General features: G+C 45.5%; 2 protein-coding genes across 4 annotated transcripts in view; both read right to left on the bottom strand.

The window, feature by feature from the left end:
• The window catches only part of TMEM260 (transmembrane protein 260), a 95,002-nt gene extending 87,640 nt beyond the window's left edge, over window positions 1–7,362 (bottom strand). Inside the window, exon 1 of the mRNA XM_075152408.1 lies at window positions 7,190–7,362. Coding sequence (XP_075008509.1) covers window positions 7,190–7,362 — 173 coding nt within the window. The remainder of the gene's footprint in view (window positions 1–7,189) is intronic.
• Window positions 7,363–14,326: 6,964 nt separating this feature from the next.
• The window catches only part of PELI2 (pellino E3 ubiquitin protein ligase family member 2), a 77,158-nt gene continuing 73,139 nt past the window's right edge, over window positions 14,327–18,345 (bottom strand). For all 3 annotated transcript variants that reach the window (XM_075150801.1, XM_075150803.1, XM_075150802.1), the window contains one exon: window positions 14,327–16,447. In XM_075150801.1, coding sequence (XP_075006902.1) covers window positions 15,881–16,447 — 567 coding nt within the window. In that variant the 3' untranslated portion in view covers window positions 14,327–15,880. The remainder of the gene's footprint in view (window positions 16,448–18,345) is intronic.

Genomic DNA, 18,345 nt, shown 5'->3' with positions numbered 1-18,345 from the left:
GCTCGGGTTTTTCATCTCATCTGACAACCAGCCCCCATCCAAGCACATCAGGTTTTCCTGGGAAAGCTGCATCTTTCCACGTACCAGCGAGCCAGCGGCCCCGGGTCCTTTACAGCAAGCCCAAATCCCTGCGGCAAACAGAGATTTTGCTCTGCCAGGGAGAATAAAGAGGGAAACGACACAATTAACAACTCCTCTGGCCAGAAGGAGCTGTGCTTATTGAAGGAACCGAAAAGCATCCCTGGCTCCGGCGCAGGATCGTGCCGTACCAGGGCCAAAATCCCTGCCCTGATAAGCAGCGTCCCCTTTCCCCGCAGCGTCCCATCCGCACAGGAGGTCACTCGGTTCATTTTTTTTTGTTTGTTTATTCCCTTATTCTATTTTCCTGTCCCCAAAGCCCTCAGGCATTTTTAAGCCAAATCAAAGCCCTGTTTTGGAGTTGGGTTTTTTTTTTTTAATTACTCATAATTAAGTGATTCTTGGCAGGGAAGACCATGGAAACAGCGTTATCCCACAGTCAGGAATCCAGCTAGGAATTTCCTCTTAGCCTCCTAGCCTTAAATACATCTGGAAAAATGTATAATCCCTTTATTTATTACAGCAAGTATTTCCTTGCAAATACAGCCCTCTCGCAGCACCCCGGGACCTTTATCACAACAGCCTCCAGCGAGACCTTGAGCTGCGCCTTCGGTTCATTATTTGTTGAGCTCCACTTTTCCTCCTGCCAAAGTCACCGGGAAAAACCCTCGGGATTTTTTTTTGGGAGGGGGTGTCCATTTTTCAGTGCGGTGGCTGATGCTAGACAGCGAGCGCAGGGCCTGTGCCCGCACAGGGCTTTATATAGCAGGAGCTGAACATCTGGTGAAAGCTCAGGGCTTTTTGGCCGCCGTCTCCATCGTGTTGATGCTCTCCTGGGAGTTACAGCGCGGCAGTGACAAAGCCCTCGCAGCCCTCCTAAAAGCAAAGCGGCCTTGGTGAGGGGAGGAAAGCAGTAAATCCCTGATGAAAGTCTCTAGGTGTATCTCCTGCTGACGGGGACCTGCAGAGCTGGGGATGCTCGGATGCTGCGTCTGAGCTTTGTTTTCGAGCGATGCCGCTTTGATGGTCTTGCAGCATCTCGCGTGCCGTGCTGCAGGGTCTGGGGCTGCCTCGGAGCCCTCTCAAGGTGGGCGCAATGACATTTGGTCATGGCGTTACGGCAGGGTGCGTTGGAGGGCACCCACTAGCATGGGCTCAAGGGTGCACAGCGGGTGCAGCAGCCACACAACGTAAGGGCTGGTCCCCCACAGTGACTCGACCGTGCTGCGCGTCCCTGTAGCTCACCGAGCTGCTCAAAGACGCCCCAGTACGAGCTTTGCAAACCAGCACAGCATAGCGAGAGGGGGAGAAGCACAAAATCACTGGGTATCCCGCGCACAAGCCAACGAGCCCCCATGGACTCAAACAGCCACAAGCCCTCCCGAACCTTTACACCCACCCGTGGCCGCCGCATTTGGTCTCTGCACACACTACACGTTCATACACTCACGTTAGAGGTTCAGTCTTAAAAAAGAATAATTTTAGAAGTTCACCAGCGATGCCTTTAGCTGTATTCCTACCAGCAGCTTAATCCTGGTGAAGTTTACATGACAAACATCATACACACAGATGATACCCACAACTGCAGCCCACACCAGCCCCAGGACACGTGCTGGACCCAGAAACTGGAGAGATGCAGGGAAACAGGGAAATCCAGCCCTGTTCATCAGCAATCTCCTCCAGCCTTTCCTTTTTATTAAGACCTCTCTACAGTCTTGGGTCTCCAAAGCACCAAACCCTTTGAAAGCAGCAGCATCCTTCCCCCACGCTCCCAAGGAGAAATAAACCCCAAGATTGCTCTTTTCTCACATCTCAAAGCATTTTAGGAAGACCACATGGGTCTCCTGGGGCAGGTAAGGATGCTGCCAAGGCTAAAACAGCCCCAACGTCCCCTTTCCAAGCTCGGGACTATTATCCAGAAATGCTCAAAGGACCGATGGAGCAGGTTTAATAGGGCGGGCTGCTTCCCAAAACCCCAGCACAGCTCAGGGAAACATCACCCTCCTGCTTAAACCCACAAAACCAGAGAAACCGTGTTCACGTAACTCCAGCATGACCTGCCGGGCCAGGTTGCCTTGAGCTCATCACATTCTCAGCTTTGCACTTGAGTTCAGCTCCACTTTTCCAAATAAACTCAAGGAAAAGCCTGCATCCAGGACTGCCAGCTCTAAATATTCATAAGTCATGAGACTGGCTTCAAAGTCGGCAGATTTTTTAGAAACTCACTCATACATTGCTATTATTCAAAATTGTCTTAAATTTTTTTTTTTTTTTTTAATGTTCTATATTTGGCTTTCTTTTGATGTATCTTCTCTTCGGGTTTGCCTTTCTCCCTGCAACCATATGGGCTTTAAAGAAGAAAAAGAAGAAAAAAGATAGCTGCAATTCTGATATACATTCACACAGCTCCAGATGTTAATTCTTAAAGCAAAGCAGATGGGGGGGGGGAGGAAATCAGAATGAAGCCACAATAGCTGGTGGGAAGCTCCAGGAATCTGCCTCCGCACCCGAAATCCCGTCTGGTCCCCGGGGTGCCTCAGAGGTCCACGTCCTATGCTCAGGGGCAGTGGCAGGGACCAGGATGGGGTGTGTGTCGGGTACCTTACTGCTCTGCTGGGTTTGCATTTGGATTTGCTAGAAAAGCAGGAGATGGCTGTAAACCTGCAGGTAAAATCCTAGGAAAAAAAAAAGCACTTTTAGGCAGCAGGGATGTCTGTTGAATGAGTCGGTGCTGCTCCCACGAGCTGGATGGGGAGACAGGGTGAATCCCCGTTTCCCATGGCTGCATCCTGCACCCAGGACCAGGCAGAAGGAAAATAAACTCTCTGGTTCCTGCTCCTGCTGAGGAAATTAGAGGAAAACCCCATGCAGCGACCCGGTAAGCATCCCCCGAGAGCGTACCAGTGCCTTACCAGTGCCTCCCTGCAGCACCCAGCCCTGCCCATAAGCTTCCCCATCCCCAACCAGCGCTTTGCAGGGCTCCCCAAATCTGAGTGACAATGAAGATAATCCCAGGTGCCACCGTGCCAGGTGTCTGCCTCATCCTGCCACTGCACAGCAAAATGCTTTGCGTAATCCGATCAAATAAAATTGATGTCTTGCTCGGCACGGCGCGGGACTGGTGGGAGCACCCGGCTAATCACCGAGGAATAAAAGCTACGGGGACTTTGATCACTGCTGTAGTATTCTCTAAGGAGCAGCTTTACCTTGTAAATCCTGGAATACAGTTTGATGTTATTGCTAGGGGAAAAAAAAAAAAAAGAAAAGAAAAATAGGGAAGTAAAGAGCAAAGGCCTGGGTGCAGAATGCTTGTGCATTAACAGACTGGGTGAAGAGAGGCATTTCTTACTGGTACTACTGGAAGCAGCAGTCAGTCATCCCTGCACATCATGGCTCCGCTCCTGTAAAAACCAGAGGTGAGAAACCTCCTGGAGCCAGTGCAGCTAATAATACCTAATTAATTGTGGATTGAAAGGAAATTCTAGAAAAATAGAAAGACGGTTTAATGTGGAGCCAGGATCAAACAACGCAAGGTGGGTAACCGCCAGATGTCTGTCCCAGGTGGAAAACCACACGCACTCGTGCAGGATTCAACTCAAAGAATAAAGAAATGCAAAAACAACTGGTTCCGCTGGGTGGTTGTGTAGGAAATAAGCATCAAACACATGTGCTCTCATTCTTAATGAGATCATGTTCAGGTTTACTAACGGCCCAGCGTGCCGTAGGGAACGCAGAGGGACTTCCAGGAGGCTTTTGACTTTGAACACCCTGACGTTTGAAAACAGGACCGCAAAATATCAATAAACACAGGCCAAGTGGCTTACGGCGTGGTCAATACCGGCCTCTGGCTCGGGGGAGCTCCCCGGGGCGCAGCGGGGATCAGCGCTGAGCCACACTGCCTGGGGACCTTGGTGTTAATGAGCTGGAAATCCATCCGAACATCTCTGCTGATTGCATGCAGAGTGGCAGGTAACGAGGAAGGCAGGACGGTTATTGGAGCAAACGGGCTCGTCTGGCAGGCTGAGCGCAGCCCCGGGAATGGGGCTGATGGCAAGAGGGGGGCTTTGGGGTGGGGGGAGGCTGCCAGCCCCATGGGGTGGGGGTCTGCAGCCAGGGGAGCCCCAAACCCACCCAGTTCAGCTCAGCAAAACCAGTAACTCCCATTACTTACCAGCTGCCTGGAGCCTTGCGGGTATGAACAGGGCGGTTGCAAGGATGGGCTATGATCTTACGTCTCTGTAAACCACTGGGGAGTTCAGTGGGAAAGCGCCTGCACAGATCTAGTAGAGAAACTTGAAAAAGCACAGAAAAGCACAAAAATAGTTTTAAAGCCAGAGAAAATACCATGTAGAAAGGCTCATAAGGATCTCATCCCGCTTAAGCTTATGGGAAAGAAGATTGATGGTGGCTTGACTATGTCCATGCACATGGACAAGAAGAAAAACCTGAGAGCTAAAGGGCTTGTAGCCTGTTTTGAAAGAGGATGGTTGAAAAGCAGGGCCAGACTCGACAAAATAAAGAGGTACACATCATTCATGGGGAGGGGGAGTAACAGCAGGACAGCCTCCAAGGGAAGTTCAGGGATATTCCTCTCCAAATGGCTCAAAAATGAAGATGAGATCTTGGGAGAGATGCGTTGGTCGGACGCAAGCTCAAACCAGGCTGGCATCCAGCAGCCTGGGCTGGGTTTTTCATCCCTCGTATCTCAGACCTGTGGATCGAAGGTGGCCTCTAAGCCCCGAGCCCTCCCAGGCTGAGCTCCCAAGTGGTACCCTGAGGAGGGAGGTTTGGGGGGCACCACCACAGCAGGAGTGGGCACCATCATAGGTGGCACAGGCTCTCAGCAGCCATCTCCTCATCCATCTGCTTTCGGACACACCAGCAAGGTGTTGTCTAAATGTGCTCTGCCCCACAAGGCTCTAGAGCCACCAAAACCCCAGCAAAAACCTGATGATGGTGGTTCATCCCACCTGGGTTCCCATCTCCTCTCATTCCCTCCGCCCGCAGCATCCCACTGTGCCCGGCTGCCAGCGCTGGGACAGTTACTGCCCTTTCCTTTCCGTACAGCCCTTCAACACAGCCTGCAGGTTGGTTTTTTGGGAAACCAGTAGGTCACTGGAAACATATGGAGCAATTGGACATTAGGAGAAATTTCTTTCCTGAAAGAGTGGTCAGGCCTTGGAACAGGCTGCCCAGGGAAGTGGTGGAGTTACCATCCCTGGAATTATTGAAAAGACGTATAGATGAGGCGCTTAGTGGGCATGGAGATGTTGGGTTGACGGTTGGACTCGATCTTAGAGGTCTTTTCCAACCTTAATGATTCTATGATTCTATAATTGCTTGAGGGCGATGGTACTTTGGGTTTTTACCCTGCAGGGGCTCAGGACAGCTCACAAGGAAAGCAGGAGGCAACTCCACATCGGTGCATAATCCTACAGTGACACTCTAACTGTCAACAGGAACAAAACACAGCAGAATCTGCTGATTCTAGTAAAAAAAAAAACCACTTAAACCTCAACCTTTGAGACACATGAGCCACCCATTACACCCCGGTACAGCTTCACTAGCAGGTGAAGACATGAGAGTTCAACCCTTGTTTCATCCCTCTTGAAGGAAGCGTTTATACAAGCCCCGGGGCTGGAAGCTATTAGTGAGCGCTGCCTGATGCTCTGCAGGTCAGGGTCCCGAGGGAAACCTGGGCATCAGGCAGGGCTGCCGGAGCAAACCCTGGGCTACGGCATCCGTCAGCTGCTCTGGCTTCCCACTGCGAATTTATTCTTCGCTTCAAAACCAAGATATTTGTTTTTTTCAGAGAAATCCGTCAGTGTGAGCGTGTCTTCAGTTGAGAAGGGCAGGACCAGGCTGCTTTTAATCCTTGCTTGCGGAGCGCAGGAGATCCAGAGACGCAGACGGGGCTGCCGTACACGTGGGGACGTTAATGGTGCTTTATCCTCCCAGGCTAAACACAGCCACGCTTCGGAGGACTCCTGCCAAACCCCCCAGCTCCGTTTCCAAAAATTTCCCTTGAAAAAAAGCCAGATCCAGAGCAGCGTAGCGCAGTAGTTTCACCAGCCTCTGCAGGGCATTCATCTACATTTGCTGCCATGAGGGGCCAGGGCCCTATTTCCTAGCAGGCTCTGTGTTTATTAATTGCAGACCTTGAATACAAAATACGCCAAGTCCTTCAAATCTGCAAACAACGTCTGGGTTCTCTTCCCAGCCTGCCTGGCATCGTGAATCGCTTGAAAACACTTCGGGCTTTCGAGGAAATTTCTGGTGTATTTGCTGGCACACGTGATGTTTCCAGTAACCAGAACCGCTGTGGAGTCATTGGCTTGAACCTCTGAATCTTTCTGGAAATGTCACCTTAGAGATGTTTTCAGTATTTTAATTGATTTCGTTGTTCGAGATAAAGCTTGAAATGCTGACAGTTGCTGCAGAACAAACGGCTCCCAACGCTTCTGTTTGGAAGTTGACGGAGGAGTGATGATGCTCGTTGCAGAGTTTACTCAGACCAAACTGGCTGGGGTTTTCTGAGTGGGGAAAACTTTATCCAGATCAGATGTTTCTCTATTTAAAGCAATCTACAGCATCGAGCATTGCATTTGTGAGCAAAGACCAACAAAAACTTACCTTCCCTGGAAACTGGATGAGACAATGCTGAGGGTGAAGACAAGCAAGTTGCTCCTTTGCCTTAAATACAACACCCTTCCACTGAGGCTATAGATGCCGCCTCTTGACTATGGGCTATGAATTACTGAAATTTTAATATAAATCTCCTCTTCCTCCACCTGCAAATTCCGTCCAAGTGAAAAAAAAAAAAAAAAAAAAAGAGGTTTGGATATTTGTGTGCTTCCATATGCTGGAAGTCCCATGCAGACGGCTGCTTGGCATGCACCTTCTGACCTGATGGCTTGCAGCAAGTCCACCCTACCCAGGACACACCAGACCTACTGCTGCCCAGTTGAACCATGCATGGACAGACCAAACCTGAAGTTTCTTAGATTCCCTGCATGTTCCTTGTCTGTCCTGACACATCCAAGTCCTTTCTGCATTCGCTGCACGCGTGCATGTCCCTGCCTGGGGAACCTCACCTTGGGTGGGAGCTCACCTTCGCCGCTTGCTGTCCACACAGCTCGGGAGCCTGCAGATCACCACAGCGACGGCGAGGCAGAACATCTGGCCCACACGTGCGTCGGGGAGGAAAGATTTCTCCTTGTTCATCAGGGACCGCCTGTAAAACTCGCTGTTCTCTTCGCTGTAGGCTCCCGGCTGTCTAGACATGTTCGGTTACATGCACTCAAATCCCCAGCCGCTCCTGATCTGGCTGGAAGTGACCCTCCTGGCTCTCCTCCCAAGGAGGGGCCGACTCTCCCCGCCAGCAAGACTCTCCCCAGCCAAGGGAAAGGCAGGAGGATCTTGATATGAAGGGCCCGGCCAGCCCCGGCCACTGCTGTGGTTTATCCTGATGGGAAGGGAGGGGAGGGAGAAAACAAATCTTACCAAGGGACGGCACTCCTGGAAGCCCACGGAGAGCGAAGGAAGAAGAGACACACGAAGGAAGACCCAGGTTTCTGCAGGGAACATTCCCATTAAAAAAGGGGAAACATTTATTTTCTGCTTGCAGGAAGGGGAGGTAAAACCCTTTAGTCAAAAGCCAGATTTTTTTCAGAAAACCCTCAAATCATCGTTTCAACCCTGCAATTCCTGCTCTTTAGATAGGAAAGGGGAAATGAAAAATGTCCAACCCAAGGGTAGAGCAGGGGAAAACCTGAAGTCAGACCTGCCCTCCCCATTGACTTGCTGCCCTCCCCTGGGCTCCTTTAATTTTTTGGCTTTAGGTCCCCATACAGCCCCCGTAAGTACAGCTATGGCCGTACTCTACGTGCCTTTCTGCGTGGACCTGAAGATTTCAGTGGAGGTCAAGGTTTCCAAACAGGACAAGAAAATACGGGTGTATGTGGGAGAGAAAAAGCAAAGCAGTTTTCCCAGGACTAGGAAGCAGGACAGAGGTGAGCCCAGGGCTGGGGAACACACCAGCCTCCTGGTACACACACAGGCAGGGCTTGCTGAATCACATCTAATGCGAGAAGAGACTCCACTTTGTACAAACGCTGCCTGGACAAAGCTCAGCCCAGTCCTCGTCCAGCCCCTCTCATCAGGAGAATTACTCTGGCCCCGTTCTCCCTTCCTCCACCCCTTCCTTGGCTCCTCACTTCTATTTAATCAGAGAGAAATAAAGAGGGGAGGGGACGCGCCACAGACCTGAGATTAGCCAGATGTTACTCATTGCTCTCCTCAGCCTGCCGAGCTGGATTTGTGGTCTTAGCTTGACAGGCAATTCAGCCCAAATCCCACATCGTCCTTCAGGCGGAGGCCGGGCCCCGGCTCCTCTCGGTGCTAACACACCTGGCTGCGCAGCCGCTCCGCAGAGCCACAGCTGGATTTCAGCAGCCTGGGAGCTGCCTGTGGCACACCTCCCTCGCCTTCGCAAGGTGATGCGCAGAAGAAGGACCACAGTCCGGTTTAGCTAGAGTTTTAAGAATACGGCATTTAAGGCAAATACTCCACAAAATGTGTTTCTTTACATATATAATTATAAATATGTATATATATAATTTTAAGCACTGATGTCATTGGGGTTCGACTGAATTCCTTTCTGCTGTTAAGTATTTCCTCGTCTTCAGCCCACGCCTTCAGACGTGAGTTTTCAGTGAGTTAAAAAGAAAAGACATCTCAGGCTCAGACACCTATGTCAAACTTCTGTCTGCCTTAGTTTTACATGAAAGAGATTTCTTCACCTCCTCCTAAAAAAATACGCATCCGTACAGTAATACCTTGAAAGGGAAAGAAAAGCAGTAATGACAAATGCTCTGGAAACCTCTCACAAAGATCATTTCCCAGCAGCACAAGCTGCAGTAAGAAGTGAAGCTTTACAGCCAGGTAAGACAGAGGCAGGAATACAGGCTTTCTTCAGCAGGGAGCGGAAAAAAAAGACCACAGCATCTTTAATCAGATAGTTGGAAGAATGAGGAGAAGAGCAGCAAGGGAAATCGGATCATTAGGATGACGTTTGGTCTTGCATAAAATGAACTGAGAACAGACTGAAAGCTGTAGGTTTAAATTAAAAAACAAACTTGTGGTGTTGCCTGATAGAACCGATACAAAATCCACAATTTGTGTAAAAAGCGCACAAAAGGGCACCCCTGAGGGGTACTACAGGGTTGCTTTAGGATCTGAGCGGTGACATTTCTCTTCCCAGGCCCTCAGGGGACACCACCAACCACCCCAGCTCCGAACACTCCCCGTTCCTCCCTCTCAGTCCTTGTTCCTGCCTTGATGCTCATCTCCTCCTCTAAGGATTAGCAGAAACCTCTCCTCCACCGATGTCCCCAGCAGAACTACTTCTCTTAGGTTGCCTCCAACTGTTCTACACAAAAATAGGGTTGTCCCTATTTTTGGTCAAGTATGAAGGGCTGTTCTTCACCCGGGCACAGATCCCTATTCAGAAACCCACCGTGCCAGAGACTGGTCTGACCACATCTATACAGCGCCTGCCCAGCGCCGCTCTGAGCACGTTTAAGATGCCCTGAAATGAAGTTGGTCCCCTTACAGACCGCGAGGGTCCCAGAGGAAAGAGGTTTTGCTGTTCTATTGGTAGGTGGACCCAGTTACACACAAATAATCCAAAGCTTCTCCCGTTCGCCTGGGAGTATCTTCCCTGGAAAGTATTTAGCGCTCTTCAATTACAAGGAAGCCCGATAGCCAGCTGGCAGACGACCACATCTAGAGAAAGTTGCAGATATCCTTATTTCCCTTGCCTATGCTCACGCCAACATTTTTTTTTCTACTTACCAAAAAAGGCAGACAATTCATTTTAGCTCATTTGAAAAAAAAAAAAAAAAAATGAAGCTTATGTACTCACAGGGACTGCATACCAAAAGGCACGAATACACAGATGCAAACAAAACACTGCATTACCATTAAGGAAATTAATTTTAAGAGTCACAAAGCATATTATTCCTGGAAATTGCTTTTATTTAGCAATTATGTTAACACCGCAAGAAGGCAGTTGGCATTGAAAACAAACAGTTCAATTTAAAAATCAGGAAAGTGAATTAACTGAAATTTCAGGGCACTCACACCTGAATACACTCCACTACCTTGAATACTTAAGAATCCTCAATCAAAGGCTTAGGTTTTTGTTTGTTGAGGAGTGGAAGAAAGGGGATAAAAGAGAAACCGTCTATTTTTTAAGTTATTTGTGTATCTTTGCAAATCAAAGTTAAACCCTGACAACCAACCAGCAGGGAAAAAAACTGAAGGAGTCAGTGACAATACTGAGATAATATTTTAATTTTTTTTTTTTTGAAGTTTTTTTTTCCTGTAAAATGGCTTGTACTTCCACAGGTACAACAGCAAAGAAATTATTTCAGTCCATTTCACATGGTGTATAAAAGACCAATTTTACAAATATATCCAGAAGTTTTAACAGCTGCTAACACTGTTTAAAGGTAAACATCACTTCTCCATTGTACAGGGCTCGCTGTGTGAACGAGACTTTTCCTACGGTTGTGCCACAAGAAGGAGCCTTCCAGGGGCCCCCCATCATGTATTTGATCCAAGAGGAAAGCGACACCCACCCCTAACCACCATGACACAAACAGAAGGGACTTCCAGGTGGCTGGAAGACTGGCTTGCCCACCAGGAAAGTACAAATACGTCCCTTTAAAAGGAAATCTTGACAGCCACCAGTTTTGTCTGTAGTTTGGTTGTCCAAGCAACTCATATTTTTGTTCCGCTGCCAATAAATGAAAACTCTGATCACCACAGAAAGTAAAGCTCGATCTTTATGACCTGTCAAGGCTGACTACTGTTCTTTCAAGAGCGAAGTGTCTGCTGCAGTCAATGGGACATGGTTTGCACAGGGCCTGCAGAACTGCTGCGACTTCATCCTAGAAACTACCCCCCTCTCCACTCCCCACCCCCCAAAAAATAGCCTTACCTTCTAAGTTTTTCCTTTTAATTCACAACACCAAGTGTGAAGACTTGTGAAGAGTGCTTATAAAAATCAGAATAATGAGAAAATCTGTAAAAGACATTTGCAACTCCAATTTTTATTTTCCTTGAAGAGATAAGCAAGCCTGAAGGTATCTTTTTAACTCTCTTCCTTGTTTGTTTTCTTTCCAAGCTATATTGACTTGTTTACCTGCAACTACATGGATAAATAGAAAATGAGAGGAGCCAAGAACTCACAAGAGGCTGAAAACTGACCAGACAAGGAGGAGGAGGAGGAGGAGGAATCCTTGGCCAGAATACTGCAGAATAGCTGGGCTGTCCACACCTATTCGGCTCAAGCGCCTAACAGGCTGCTGTTCCTACCTGTTCCGATCCACAGCTGCTCTACCTGTCGATTCCACTTCGCGTCCAACGCGGCATGTTAACAACAGTCTCGGGGAAAACAAGACTTAACCACCCGTGACAGAGCGTTCCTTTACAAAGAACAGACAAGCACAGCTCATTTCAAAAGCGTATTTGCAGCTCAACTTTAAGCAAGAGCAGGAGTCAAGCCAGCTCAGTTTTCCTACCACGCTCAAGATGCATTTAAATGCCTCCATCGGTTCTCATGATGGCCAGATCACTACTAACAGTTCTCTGACCCCAGAAAAGCATCAAGACTACGAGCTGGATGAACAGAAACATGAAGGTCTTGAGAAGCTTCCTTCCACTCCCAGAAGAATGAAAAAATGGTGAGCAAAGTGATCAGCTACTGCAACAGCACTGAAGGGAGAGTTACCACAGTTGAAACCAACAGTTTCTTTTGGGTGTGGAGTTAAAAAATAAGTAAGTTCTATTCGGAGACTATGGCAGTTTCTCACCATGATACACTCGGCACCTCTGCTCCCCAGTCAGGCTCTGAAGCACAACCCTCAAATTCCAGGAACTGCCATTAAAACAAAGTGTTTCGTTGGGAAGATCACAGCCTTTCCATTTGATCCCGGAGCTTCCTAATGAACTGAGGAGAATCCTTTTTAGAGCATGAACCAGGTCTGAAAGTGGGAACAGCTACAATCACATTTCTGATCGGTTCCTGGCAGGCCTTTGCTTCAAGGTGGGTCTGTCCCTACTGGAGCCAGCCCGACAATGGCCTTCGTCTCTTCTGAGCCCCATTGCCACCCTCACAAAGAAAAAAAATTCCTTAATTACTCTGGCAGTACAATACTATTACCGTACCCTGAGGCACAAAGTGACCACTCTTGAAAAAAATGCATTATTAAAATGCAGTATCATGCTAATTCTTTTGTACAACTTGGACCACAATTCAAAAATAAGAGCAACGCTTACCACTCAGTCATCTATTGAGACTTCAGCACTCTATCAGAAGCTGCCAGGAAAAAGGAAAGTGTTACAGCTCCAGTGTGCATGGATATGACAGACTTTTTTTTTTTTTAAGATCAGACTAGAAAAATACTTTCAGCTATAAGTTATGCAGTCAAAGCTGGTTTTGAAGCATTCAAAAAGAATCAACAGTAACAGGTGAAAAAAATCCTTACAGAATACATTGCCAGCATTTGAAATGGTATGCAAGAAATATCATAACACTGAAATAATGAAATAAACTTTCAGAACAAAGTTTGAGGGTGGTTCTCAAGTTTACTCACTCCAAACAGAGCCAGTTTTATTTATCCAGAAATTTTTTTCCGTTGAGTTACCAGACCAGTGAAGGTGTGTGTTTAATGAGACGAGGGAAGGAGAAAAGGGCTATGCAGCCAAATGGTCCATCATTTGATCGCAGCAGCATATGTGGCAATAGTTTTTGAGAAAAATAATGCCACAAACTCTTCTGCCTTCCCAGTAAATCCAGCTCTGCGGGACTCACCCTAGATTTGAATACTGGTTAATGGCAAAGTACCTGGATTCAGGCAAAGGAACTGTGGAAGTTTGTTTCCCAGAGAAGAGGAGAGTGTTCCTTCCTGCAGTATTTCTTCTGTTGTATAGAATTGCTGACAGTGGAAGAAACAAAACACAGTCCTTTCAAACGGACACTTCCCTTGGATACAAACCATTAGCCAGTCTTCCACTTCGTGCAAGCCAAACACACCACAACCGGATGGTGTGCTAGTGTTTCCAGAGAGGATTCCTCTAACGCTGTACATTCACTTTGCACAGGGTGTAGCTATACGAAGCCCTGAAGCAGCAATTAAACTGCAACAGCAAAGGAAGAAAGTCAAGAATCTCGATAACGGAGATGCCTGGGAACCTGCGCGTTTACAATCCATTTACGCTCAGAGGGAGACTACGCATGCAAGTCCTGATCGGCTCAGCTCAGTAATACAGTTGCCACCCCAGACCTGTGAAGCTGTCGTACAGGAGCTCGGGACCTCTGGCCACCAGCCTTAACTCACGGCTCGTGGCCTTAATTCAACAAGGAACACTTCCTGGACGTGTGTTTCCATAGCATCTCTTGTGAGAAACGAAGCTAAGTATTTCACAGAGTCCAATAAGAAGGAGGTGGAGGTGAGACTGCCTCTCGCAGATGAGGTATATGCTAAATAGAAATAATGCTGCAGTATGCATATGGGACCTGAGGAACTTGTACTGAATATAAACAAGGAAGAGGCACCTTCACGTTTATGACAGAAACCATGACAAGGATTTGAAGGCCAAAGGCGTTTCTTCCCAATCTGGTTGGGCTGCCACTCTTGATGAAGATTAGCCACAAGGTTGTCTTGTGGGAGTAAGAACTTGGAATACGGAATCACAAGAGGATCTCATTGAAAAGGCACTAGGAAGAAGCATATAGTTTTAGGTCAACAAGATTCATCCTATTCCCAATCACTGAGTGGGACAAAAACTGTAGCGTTTGGGATTTTTAGAGAAAATGCTGCAGAAATTTTTTTTTTTAACAGCAAAAGCGTAAAAAGAAAAGTAAAGCTATTTTCAAATTATTAAAATGCTGAACATTTATACAGCAAAATTATATTAAAAACAGCAGCAGACAAAGTACGTCCCATCACCATTGGCAAGGGACATGTAAAACGTTTATAAGGTTAACTATAAAACAATTTTACAACCAAAATATGAACAGGCCAATTCAAGTATATATATATACAGAATATATTAAAATCATATAAATTATATATTTATACAAAGGGCAAAAATATAGCAAAAAGCTATAGTTGATTAAACAGAACTGAGCTTGAATGACCAATTTCATCTAGAGATGTTTAATTTTCTCCCAAATTCTTTTCTTTTTTTTTTTTTTTTTTTTTTAAACCTGGATAGATTGATACCTCAGATACCAAGAGTACGGAAAGCAAAAGGAAAAAAAAACCACAAATCAAAAAGTTATCAATCTGTATGAAATGAAACTAACAGTGGGCGGGGTACATCTCATATGAAATTCTGATTTAATTATTTCCATAGTAAACATTTATCAGCTCTCTTAAAAAGTCAGGAATTTCAAGTGATCCACTTCAGATGTACCACCCTGGTGCATATATTTGATTACATTTGAATGTTGTTTGATTTGCAAACATTTGAAAAAAATGGATACAAACACATCTCAATCTGCAAAAAAAAGGTGACAGATGGCAGCAAGTTGAAAACTGAACAAAAATACTCAGCTGAACTAGAAACGATGCTCTCCTTACAGCATTTTGGCTAGTAAGTGAGCTTAAAAAAAAAACCTTATTTTTAATTGCTTTTTTATTTCAAAACATAACAGCATATAACCACAATCCATTGAAGCACTTAAGAATCTAAACAGTCCCATCCGTGGGTTTATATTTAAACACGAACTAAGTGCTCTCCTGAATTCAGGCCTGTGTAAATAAGTTCTGTATAAGTTGTACCTAAACCTTCTGTCTTGCTGCGGCACTACCCCTTCATTAATGCAGTTTTTAAAGGCTCGCTACATCTCAATTAACCCAATGGTCCTGGGCATGCAAGGAGCAGTTAGGGCAAGCTAAGTTAAGCAGAAATAAAAAGGCCAGACTACACATATACAGAACATTGGCTTAAAAACCAGAACTAAGTATGTAAAAAAGTAAAGCAGTTTCACCAGATGCAGGTTAAACGGGGGGGGGGGGAGCGGAGGAAAGAAAAAAAAAAATCAGCCATATATAATGAACAGTGGATATCTATTACACTGAAAGGAAATCAATGCAAACAGGATTTCCTCAGTTTCAAGTAATCCTTGATGCCTTTTTGGCCAGCTGTGTTATACCATAATAGATATTATAATAGCTTTTATAGTCTACAATTTAGGCAGCTAATTTTTCTCTTACTATCCAATTATCTCTAGTGAACATTCACCTATGGTTGTCCACACATTCTGTATTAGCTCCTTGAGAAACTATTCAAGTTAAATTATATTGCAAATTAAAGACAGTTACATTCTGTATGTTCCTTCTAGATTTGAAAAATAGGTTTTGAAGGCTTGTCAAAGTTTAGAAGAAAAAACCTTTCCATTAAAAAATCTTAGCTTAAAAAAATCATTAAGACACCTTTTTCTCACCCAGGGTACTAATAAAAAGATTACAAATATACTACAATTTGACCAAGAAGACTTCATGAATATGCTGCTTTTGAGCATGCAACACCACTGATATCTGTCAAGTCCAGGTATCAATGTATCCCAATTCCACCACAGTCCCTCACAATTTCCTCGTCAGTCCCCCATCCCCACCCTACCACCCTATTAATAACATTATAAAAAAAGGTAAAATCTAGAGTTAGTGGCAAAATCTTCACAGTAAATTGTTAAAGAAAATGTTATTGTGGTCATTGCAAAGTGATATCAGTCAATTGGACCCTGAAAAATTAGCTTGATGCAGTTGTGTTCCCCAGACAGTTGTGTTGCACAAAAAGGGCAGGCAGCATGAAATGCATGAGTACCATGAGGCAGTGGGATTTGAGACCAGTATTTTGCAGATTTCTCAGAGCACACATGTCCACAAGGGGTGAAAGCATGAGTTGGAGGACCAGCATCCACATAAAAGCCTGCTTCACAACCAAGCCAGAGAGGCACATAGGGGCCAATGGTTCTGCACATGGGACATTCCCGCTCATTGGCTTCTGTGTCACTGCGATGTCCCCAGTTGTGATAGCCATGAACATGACCACAGCTGAGGTATGCCCAAGGCTGCTTCTCTTCTACCACATCTTTACGGTTGATGCTGGGAAATGCTAAAGTGTTTAACCCAACAGGACACTGTGGTCTGGCAGCATTTATCTCCTGTCGCAGAGCTTCAATGTGTTTCTGAGTTGGAGTGTGGAACAGTCCATCTGCCGTTCTCCACAGAAGGGTGGCTCCACACAGGTCAATAAGAGAGCCATCTTGTAGGACGTTGGTCTCATTTTCTACCTAGTGGTAGAACACAAGGATAAGTAGTTAAGCCTGAGGGCTTTTACAGACAACTGAGTTAGTTCTGTAAACATGTCGTCTTTCTCACCAAATCGCTACCCTCCCTAGCATGCTACCTAATTCTGTCTTATCGTTTCCTTGTGGCCCCCCATTTGTCTGAATCCATCTCTTTGTCTCTTATCCTATATTTAAGATTATAATAAGCATGGTCTCTTATTCTGTGCTTGCAAATTTAGGACCTCATGTACAACTGTTACACGCTATGGCAATACTGATTATTATACACAGTTTTCCTTCCTGTAATTCTTTGGGAAAGGTATTACATTAGTAATCACTAACTTCTTCACAAATACCGCCTACCTCTGAGCATGCTACTTTTTCTCTCTAATATTGATTCTCTGTATGCCTTTGTCATGTTTAAGGTAAGTCATGATAGACTGAAGAGGAAACTTGCCATTCCCTACGGGCTGTAGTATTAGCAGATTGCTCCCCTGGAATTCTTTGCCCATGTAGACTGGCAGAAGCTGCTTACACAGCAAAAGATCCTTTTTGAACTAAAACCTGCTACCCAGGACAGACCAGCTGTCCTGCTACTCAGACACCATTTCTTTTGGCTTGTGGCAAGCGTAAAGCTTTTTGCAGAAGCATGAACTCCCACTGCATAGTGAAACTCTGCCACAGATACATTAGGGATAAATGATAAATGCAATTCTAGCTACATGCACCGGTATTTGCATAGATTACAGCAGAGTGCATTACCTGTTGAATTTCTCAAGTGACAAGTTCTGCAACTGAAGCCACACAGGCTCAACTTCTGAACAATTAACCACTCCAACTAGTTAGGCTCTTCATTTAATGAGGTATTCCATGCAAATACAGCCCTAACGTGCATTGCCTAAAGGCTTCTCTCATCTGACTAGAAGCAGGTACTTAGAACATTTTCAAGGGATTATGCCAAACACACGTCATACTTTGCTGAAATATTCTTTAATTTATTTTAATGTCACAAACATATAAGCAACATGTGCTATTGCTACCAGTTCAGTAGTGATGAATATATATTAAAAAGGGTTCTCTATGAAATTAAAGAGGAAAACAGTCCTACTGCCTGGCTTTATACATAGAAAGTGTGTAGAAAATACCACTAGGGCAAAACAAATACCCTGGACATTAAGTAGGTCACATGAAATCATCATGGCTGCCTAAGAATACTATGAATGACAACTGATTTGGCATTTACATTTTAATCCAGGTTAAATTCACAGATTAACTGTGGATCATCCTTGCACAAAACACCTAGATGGTACAATACAGACTACAGATGAAAGGTCATCAGTGTAATACTTCCAGCAGAAAAATCCAGCAGTTCAAGTAGAGATGAAAGAAGCCTTGATTTGATGCACATTTCAGATAATTCCTTCACAAACAGCAAAGCAAAAGCTTTCTCGTATGCAATGTGTTCAATTCATTATACAGTGTGCATTTGGTTTTATGAACCCAATCAACGAATACTGATCACATCAATACCAGCGTGCCATGTAATTTTATTTAAATGAGAATTCAAGTCATTTTGGATGCAGAGAAGGGAATTTATTTGTTTTAGTATTGCCTTTCTTTAGCAGCACTAAAAAGGTGCTTTGCTAACCACGTACAAAGGGCGCAATTGCAACATCATCTGTCCCAGTCCCCGAGGCGATGTTTGACTGCCACCATTAAAGTGACAAAGCAATTTATGTACTGCAGGCTGTCTACTGAAAGCAGAACAAAATGTTCAAACTCCATTTTCCTAACTCCTTTAAGCAGTCAGGATTCTGCAAAGCCAATGGCAAAGTTGGAAATTCAGGTTCAGCGCAAGTATGTGGGATACATCTGTAACACCACCAAGCTAAAAGCAGCTT

Source organism: Calonectris borealis, chromosome 5 (assembly GCF_964195595.1).
Source record: "Calonectris borealis chromosome 5, bCalBor7.hap1.2, whole genome shotgun sequence".
NCBI lineage: Eukaryota > Metazoa > Chordata > Aves > Procellariiformes > Procellariidae > Calonectris > Calonectris borealis.
This window is presented reverse-complemented; position numbering and strand designations above follow the sequence as displayed.